Below are 8,216 nucleotides of genomic sequence, written 5' to 3'. Positions count from 1 at the left end.
GAATATTCAAATTATATTGAAACATTAGAATAGTAAGAATCAGAAAAACTGAAATCTCAACGTCGATCATTTACGTCGGCCATGCCTTACACCATCTCCAATATATTCCTCTATTTTTTTTCTCTAAAATAGAGGAATTTCATAATATATAAATTTAATCAATTACAGAATAATTTACGTAATTTAATTGGCCACACAATATCCAATAAGTATAAAGTTACATTGAAATATAAAAACAATTTATATAGTGAAAAAAAATACTTTTAAACCATTATATTATAAAGCAAAGAGAATATTCAAATTATATTGAAACATTAGAATAGTAGAATTAAAAAAGCTGAAATTTCAACGTCGATCATTTACGTCGGTCATGCCTTAAACCATCTCCAATGTATTCCTCTATTTTTGTTCTCTACAATAGAGGAATTTCGTAATAGAGATGGATTTGTCTCCGATGTATTTTTCTATTTTCTCTCCCGAAAAAGAATATTCTTGACATATTATTTTCTAAGTTTACAAATAATATTTTTTATTTGTGAAATTTGAAAACCAACCCAATTTATTTTAGTATTTTATTTATTTACACTAAATATTTTTTTACAAACTATTATGTAAATAAAAAATATATTTATATTTATATAAATAATATATTTCACGAAAAAAAATTTTTGGTTTATAACAAATTTAAACTTTTCCAGTTTATAAATTTTTATTCGCTATTGAAGGTGACATAGTAAAAATATAGTTTCTCATTGGCCGATTATTTTCGCATACGTGGATACTCTATCGAATACTTATATTCTCCTTTTATTACTTGTCTCATGTGCGGGTAATGTTAAAGTTCTAAACAACTTGTACCCTTTTTCACAAATCGATTACACATTTTACACGTGTCACGCTATGCTCGTTTTTGTTCCGTGGGGTGAGTTATACCCAATTTCTCGTCTCTCTTGTTCGTCTATGAACTTTTGCATCTGATCATCTCTGCAACTTCATATGTTCTATGCAAAGGTGAGTAAGTTCGTTCTCTTATGAATAATCATTCTATCCCATTTCTATGATTTTTCGAGATATGAATCTTCGATTTCCGTCGCTATTTTTAAACTCTCAGATCTCTGTCACTCAGATTTTCTTATAATAGTAATAAAAACCACGACTTTGTGGGAAAAACTTGAACCTTTCTTTCTCAGTGATCTTGTAGAAGTTTTCTAGGAATATGATCTATCACTGTTGAATTCTATTTAGCGTCAAGTATATAGAAACTAACTATGCTGCATTTTGGGTTTCTCTAGATTGTTAACATCTTGATCCGTGAAGCTGTCAAGAGGGCACCATCTCAGCTTGTTCCCGAGCTCAGATGGATCTGAATCCACCAGGTGAGTCATGTTTCTCTGTGTCTATCATCGAAAGATGGAATCTTTTTTGGTTTTCTCGCTAATGTCTTGCTTTCATTCCAGTAGGTGGTCAGAAGACATCTATAGTTGTTGTCACCTTAGACTCTGGTGAAGTCTATGTCATCTCCAGTAGGTCTGACACTCACGTTATCTACATCGATCCCACCACTGGTGTCCTGCGCTACAATGGTAAGCCTGGTCTTGACATTTTCAAGTCCGAGCGTGAAGCTGTAGATTACATCACTAATGGATCAAGAGGAGGTTATAGAAGCTTGGTTTACGCCAGGGCGATTCTCGGTTACGCTGCGTTGGGGAGCTTTGGGATGCTTCTTGTTGCCACCAAGCTGAATCCGAGTGTTCCTGATCTGCCTGGTGGAGGATGTGTGTACACGGTGGTTGAGAGCCAATGGGTTAAAATACCGCTTTACAATCCACAGGCTCAAGGGAAAGGTGAGATCAAGAATGTTCAGGAGTTGACAGAGCTTGACATCGACGGGAAGCACTTCTTCTGTGAGACTAGGGACGTCACTAGGCCCTTCCCAAGCCGTATGCCAGTGGATAACCCTGATGATGAATTCGTTTGGAATAGATGGTTGTCTGTGCCTTTTAAGAATATTGGGCTGTCTGAACACTGCGTCATTCTTCTGCAGGTTCGTCCTTAATTATTAATGAGGGTTGATCAACCTATCAGATTTTGAATTCTCAAAAGCATTTGAATTCGTATTCTTAAGATGATGTGACATCGCATCATGTATTCTTATTCAATTATAGGGGTTTGCAGAATATAGAACTTTTGGGAGCTCAGGACAGTTAGAAGGTATTGTTGCTCTAATGGCCCGTCGTAGCAGGCTTCATCCAGGGACTCGTTACTTAGCTAGAGGCATAAATTCATGTTCTGGCACTGGTGAGATGCTCCCAAAAATCCTCTATTATTTTTTTGTCTGTCGCTAACACTTCCATTAGTTAGCAAACCCTGGGTATTTGTATGCCTTCTTACTTATGGCACTCTCAAAAGCAATGGCTGTCTGGAAGAATGGCTCTGGATTTGACTAGGGCCTAATTTTTTTAGTATATGTGTAGTGCAGGTAACGAAGTTGAGTGTGAGCAGCTTGTATGGACACCTAAAAAGCATGGTCAGAGCATTGCTTTTAGCTCATACATATGGCGACGTGGCACCATACCAATATGGTGGGGTGCAGAGCTGAAGATGACCGCAGCAGAAGCAGAAATTTATGTGGCAGATAGGGATCCGTATAAAGGAAGCACAGAGTATTACCAACGGTTAAGCAACCGCTATGATACTAGGAACCTAGATGCATCAGTTGGGGAAAGCCAGAAGAAAAAGGCTTTTGTTCCTATTGTATGCATTAACTTGTTAAGAAATGGAGAAGGGAAGTCAGAATCTATCTTAGTTCAGCATTTTGAAGAATCGATGAACTTCATCAAATCCAGTGGAAAGCTTCCTTATACTCGTGTTCACTTGATAAATTATGATTGGCATGCAAGTGTGAAATTAAAAGGGGAACAGCAAACAATTGAAGGATTGTGGATGTATCTAAAGTCTCCAACTATGGCTATAGGAATCTCTGAAGGTGACTATTTGCCTTCACGGCAGAGACTGAAAGATTGCAGAGGTGAGGTGATCTGTGTTGATGACGTTGAAGGTGCCTTCTGTTTGAGATCGCATCAAAATGGGGTGATACGTTTCAACTGCGCTGATTCTTTGGATCGAACAAATGCTGCTAGTTTCTTCGGTGGTCTTCAAGTTTTTGTGGAGCAATGTAGAAGGCTGGGAATATCTCTTGATACTGATCTTGGGTATGGTTATAATTCTGCTAATAGCCAAGGCGGATATAATGCTCCTCTTCCACCGGGATGGGAAAAAAGAGCTGATGCAGTCACTGGAAAATCGTATTATATAGACCACAATACTAAGACAACAACATGGAGTCATCCGTGTCCTGATAAACCATGGAAGAGATTTGACATGAGGTTTGAGGAGTTTAAGAGATCAACTATCTTATCTCCTGTCTCTGAGCTAGCAGATCTTTTTCTGCAACAAGGTGATATCCATGCAACCCTCTATACTGGCTCAAAGGCTATGCACAGCCAAGTTCTCAATATCTTCAGTGAAGAATCAGGAGCGTTTAAACAGTTTTCTGCAGCACAGAAAAACATGAAAATTACCCTACAGAGAAGATATAAAAATGCAATGGTTGATAGTTCACGGCAAAAGCAGCTGGAGATGTTTCTGGGAATGAGGCTTTTCAAGCACCTTCCATCAATTCCTGTACAGCCTTTACATGTAAGCAAACTGGCTCACTGAAGAGTTTTTGTTACTTTTTGGAGTCTCAGTCTATTGCTCACTGAAGCTATTTTCATGTCAGGTACTTTCTCGACCAGGTGGTTTCTTTCTCAAACCTGTACCTAACATGTCCGAAAGTTCCAGTGACGGGTCCAGTCTACTGAGTACCAAGAAGAAAGATATAACTTGGGTACCTCCTCTTGGATATAACATTACCTCTTAGTTCTCACTAGTGGAGAACTTGAGCTAAAACATATGCCTGCTTTTATACTCTGCAGGTATGCCCACAAGCTGCAGATGTTATGGAATTATTTATCTATCTTAGTGAGCCTTGCCACGTATGTCAACTTCTACTGACAATATCCCATGGTGCGGATGATTTGACAAGTCCATCCACTGTGGACGTGAGAACTGGACGCCACATAGAGGATCTTAAATTAGTTGTTGAGGTTGGCTCTCTTTTAGCCTAGGTCTTGTCCCTTCTCTTTTATTGTTTGGAGGAGATCATGCAGACTTACATGCAAATAGTTCAGCTGGATAACCAATTGCCTGTAATTATGTTGTGGACAGGGTGCTTCAATACCTCGGTGTGCAAATGGCACAAATCTTGTGATACCCTTACCAGGGCCAATTAGTTCTGAGGACATGGCTATTACCGGAGCTGGTGCGCGTCTTTATGAAAAAGATACGTCAAGTCTGTCACTGCTGTATGATTTTGAAGAATTAGAAGGACAATTGGATTTCTTGACCCGTGTAGTTTCTGTTACATTTTATCCAGCTGGTTCTGTTAGAATCCCTATGACTCTGGGTCAGGTACTAACGACCTTCCAGGCTGAAATTGATGATTTATCTATTAGCTTGATCATGCTCTGAACTAGTTTGGGTTTATGATTAGCCATCATCAAAAGAAAAAAACAGTTTAAAACAAACACTTTCTCTGCATTGTGGTTGTGTTGCAGATAGAAGTCCTTGGAATCTCTCTTCCATGGAAAGGAATGTTTACTTCCGATCGTACTGGAGGAAGATTGGCTGAAATTGCAAGGAAAACAAAAGAAGATGAACTTCCTTTTTCATCTTGTTCTGACATGAATCCCTTTGCTGCAAAATCTTTACAGACTGAAACTGTGTCTACACCAGTACAACAGAAAGATCCTTTTCCCAGTAATCTGCTTGACCTTTTGACAGGAGAGGTTTCTTCATCTGACCCCTTCCCACAACCAGCGGTGGAATCTATTGCAAGTGGTGGCAACGACATGCTTGATTTCTTAGACCAAGCAGTTGTTGAATATAGTGGCTCTGAAACTGCTCCTGGCGTGTCTTTTCCACAAGATAAAAGTCCTCGAGAAAGTGCTTCTCATCTGTACTTAAATTGTCTGAAGTCCGTTGTGGGTCCAAATATGGTATGCTACTTCATCCTTACTAATTTAACTTGGAGAGGGAAAATGGTTCTTGGAGATGCAAGTACCTCTTGCCACAAACTATTTCTGATCATATGATTCTTTTCGTGATTTAGTCTTTTTTCTCAAATGTTATTTTTCATCTTAAAGTACCATTTAAGAGTGTAAACTTAATTCATGCATTTCTGATGCCATACAGGGAAAGAAACTCGAGTTTGTAGAAGCTATGAAGCTTGAAATTGAGCGTCTACGTCTAAATATCTCTGCAGCAGAAAGAGATAGGGCACTGTTATCAATTGGAATTGATCCTGCTACCATTAACCCAAACTCTTCTCAGGACGAGTTATATATTGCAAGATTGTGCAGAATAGCAAATGCACTTGCAGTTCTGGGCCAGGCTTCTCTTGAAGATAAAATTATAGCTTCTATTGGTCTAGGGAAGCTGGAAAATAATGTGATAGATTTCTGGAACATTACCGGGATTGGTGAGGGTTGTGATGGTGGAATGTGTCAAGTCCGAGCCGAGGTCAAGAAAAGTTCAGTTGTATCTTCTACCAAGAGCCTGGGAGGAGAGTCTGGGTCAGTGTTCTTGTGTTTCCAGTGTATGAAAAAAGCTTGCAAGACTTGTTGTGCTGGAAAAGGAGCTCTTCTGCTTTCAAAATCATACTCCAGGGACACTGCGAGTGGAGGTGGAAGTCTTGCAGATGTCTCTGCTACTTCAATAGGTTCAGATCATTATATGTGTAAAAAATGCTGCAGCCAGATAGTACTTGAAGCCTTGATTGTAGATTATGTTAGGGTCTTGGTCAGCTTGCGGAGAAGTGGTCGTGTTGATAAAGCTGGTCGGGAAGCTCTGAATGAAGTATTTGTATCTAACATTACAAATCATCTTGCTGTTAGAGGTCAACCTTCTCCTAATCAAGAAGACTTTAATTTCCTTAGTCAAATTCTGGGTCAAGAGGAATCACTTGCTGAGTTCCCATATGCAAGCTTCTTACATAAGGTGATCTATTTCTTTCTTACACAAGACCTGTGGCTGAACTTCGTTCCTTTGTTCTTAAGGTTTTAAGTAGTTAGATGTTTCAATGTATCATCTAGTCCCTCTGTTTTGGTTTTGATTTGAGTTGTCTAACTCTTTATCTCCAAAATTTCTATACCTATATCATTTTATTGCATTGGATGTTTTGCTTTGTGATGGAACTTTATCCTCAAAATGCTGTTCTATGACATCCAAGATTTGATATATTCCTGATGGTGTTTCAAAAGCTGCTCATTTTCTTTTGCCCTAAATGGAACTAGCTTGTTGGTCAATTCCTGAATCTCTTCATGGATCATATGTGACCTAATCCTCCTTTCTCTGTTTTGCATATTTGCATAACGCAATGCAGGTCGAAACTGGGACTGATTCAGCACCATTTTTGTCACTGCTCACCCCTCTGAATCTTGCTTCAAGTAATTCATATTGGAAGGCTCCTCCGTCTTCAAACTCTGTCGAAGCTGTCATCATTCTCAACAGCCTTTCAGATGTCAACAGTGTGATTCTGCTCGTTAGTCCATGTGGTTACTCTGATGCCGATGCTCCTACCGTAAGTTGACTCTTCTATCTTCAGTTGAATTCTTGTTATCTTCTACTTAAGTGACAATGTTGCCATAGTAATGGCATGATATCACTCAATTCCAACCTTTTATGTGTCTTCCCTGCAGGTCCAAATTTGGGCGAGCAACGACATAAATAGGGAAGCACGGACATTGATGGGAAAGTGGGATGTACAGTCCTTTGTTAGATCTTCCCCTGAGCTTTACGGTCCAGAAAAGCCTGGTAGAGAGGGTAGAGCACCTAGGCATATAAAATTTGCTTTCAAGAAGCCTATTCGTTGCCGGATTATATGGGTAACATTGCGTCTTCCTGGGGTTGGATCTAGCTCTGTTAGTTTAGACAGAAACATCAATCTCTTGTCTTTGGATGAGAACCCTTTTGCGGCAATCCCTCGGCGTGCCTCTTTCGGAGCAACCATCGAGAGTGAACCTTGTCTTCATGCGAAACGCATCTTGGTCAGCGGAAACACCGTGAGTAACAAAACGGTTGCATCATTACAAAGCGTTGAAAGCATGAGCGTGAGAAACTGGCTGGACAGAGCCCCACGTTTGAATAGATTTCTGGTTAGTGCTGATTCTTTTCGCCTTTTTATATGGCATTTCCACTATTGTCTCTAATCTTTGTTTTTTTTTTCTTTTGTCTTTCAGATACCACTAGAGGCTGAGAGACCGATGAACAATGATTTAGTCCTGGAACTTTATCTGCAACCTGGTTCACCTTCAGCTGCTGGATTTCGTTTAGATGCTTTTAACGCCATAAAGCCTCGTGTAACCCACTCGCCTTCTTCAGATGTAGTTGACATTTGGGACCCGATGAGTATCATAATGGAAGATAGACACGTCTCTCCAGCCGTCTTGTACATACAAGTATCTGTTCTTCAGGTATCTATCTCACACACACTCTCCAGCCGTTTGTTAAGTACTCAAATAACTTTTATCATTTGGACATGAAAATGTATCTGCAGGACCAGTACAAAATGGTGACACTCGCGGAATACAGATTGCCTGAGGCGAGAGTTGGAACACAGATGTATTTTGACTTCCCTAAGCAAGTTCAAGCACGCAGAGTATCGTTTAAGCTGCTTGGAGATGTTGCAGCTTTCGTAGATGATCCAGCGGAGAGTGATGATTTGAGTGGTAAGGCTTCTCCTTTTGCTGCAGGACTGTCTTTAGCAAACAGGATCAAGTTATATTACTATGCTGATCCTTATGAAGTAGGCAAATGGGCTAGCCTTTCTTCTGTCTGATTTTTACTCTCTTCATTGGATGTAACTTGGCTCGATCCATACTTTTTGGTCTGAGATTTTGTTTTCTTATTATTGCTTTTTTATAGAAGTTAGCTTGTTGTGTTTTGTATGTTCTTGTTTGGTGTTGCAAGTATTAAACTAGTTGCAGCAGGTCTATAAAATTGTGGTTTGTTGGATGATCATTAATGTTTTTATAATACAAGGTAGGCACGGGCGTTTTTATTCCAACCCGAAGTACCTACCTAAATCCGAACCGGAAAAACCGAAACTGGATTCG

The 8,216-nt window shown here is 39.5% G+C and overlaps 1 protein-coding gene across 3 annotated transcripts; it reads left to right on the top strand.

The window, feature by feature from the left end:
* Window positions 1-925: 925 nt before the first annotated feature.
* LOC106300086 (probable phosphoinositide phosphatase SAC9) lies at window positions 926-8,118 on the top strand. Of its 3 annotated transcripts, none has more exons than XM_013736153.1 (14): window positions 926-1,011; window positions 1,293-1,376; window positions 1,461-2,044; window positions 2,166-2,298; window positions 2,480-3,699; window positions 3,782-3,889; window positions 3,978-4,148; window positions 4,270-4,512; window positions 4,659-5,099; window positions 5,296-6,099; window positions 6,485-6,682; window positions 6,801-7,256; window positions 7,341-7,574; window positions 7,658-8,118. In XM_013736153.1, exons 2-14 carry the CDS (start codon window positions 1,358-1,360, stop codon window positions 7,937-7,939), a joined length of 4,893 nt encoding a protein of 1,630 aa, XP_013591607.1. In that variant the 5' UTR covers window positions 926-1,011; window positions 1,293-1,357; the 3' UTR covers window positions 7,940-8,118. The 3 variants fall into 3 exon arrangements, with proteins under 3 accessions (XP_013591607.1, XP_013591606.1, XP_013591609.1); XM_013736152.1 differs by having other exon boundaries at window positions 1,458-2,044; XM_013736155.1 differs by lacking the exons at window positions 926-1,011; window positions 1,293-1,376 and having other exon boundaries at window positions 1,958-2,044; window positions 2,176-2,298.
* Window positions 8,119-8,216: the final 98 nt, after the last annotated feature.

The sequence above is a fragment of the Brassica oleracea genome, chromosome C6, assembly GCF_000695525.1.
Source record: "Brassica oleracea var. oleracea cultivar TO1000 chromosome C6, BOL, whole genome shotgun sequence".
In the NCBI taxonomy this organism is placed as follows: domain Eukaryota; kingdom Viridiplantae; phylum Streptophyta; class Magnoliopsida; order Brassicales; family Brassicaceae; genus Brassica; species Brassica oleracea.
Note: the sequence above shows the minus strand (reverse complement) of the source record. Positions and strands in the feature narration are given on the sequence as shown.

What these genes read in the sequence shown, in the direction of transcription:
- LOC106300086 (XM_013736152.1), top strand. An exon ending in TTCCTGTACAGCCTTTACAT is followed by an intron (nt 3,700 to 3,781) that starts GTAAGCAAACTG and finishes TTTTCATGTCAG; the next exon opens with GTACTTTCTCGACCAGGTGG. An exon ending in CCGTTGTGGGTCCAAATATG is followed by an intron (nt 5,100 to 5,295) that starts GTATGCTACTTC and finishes GATGCCATACAG; the next exon opens with GGAAAGAAACTCGAGTTTGT.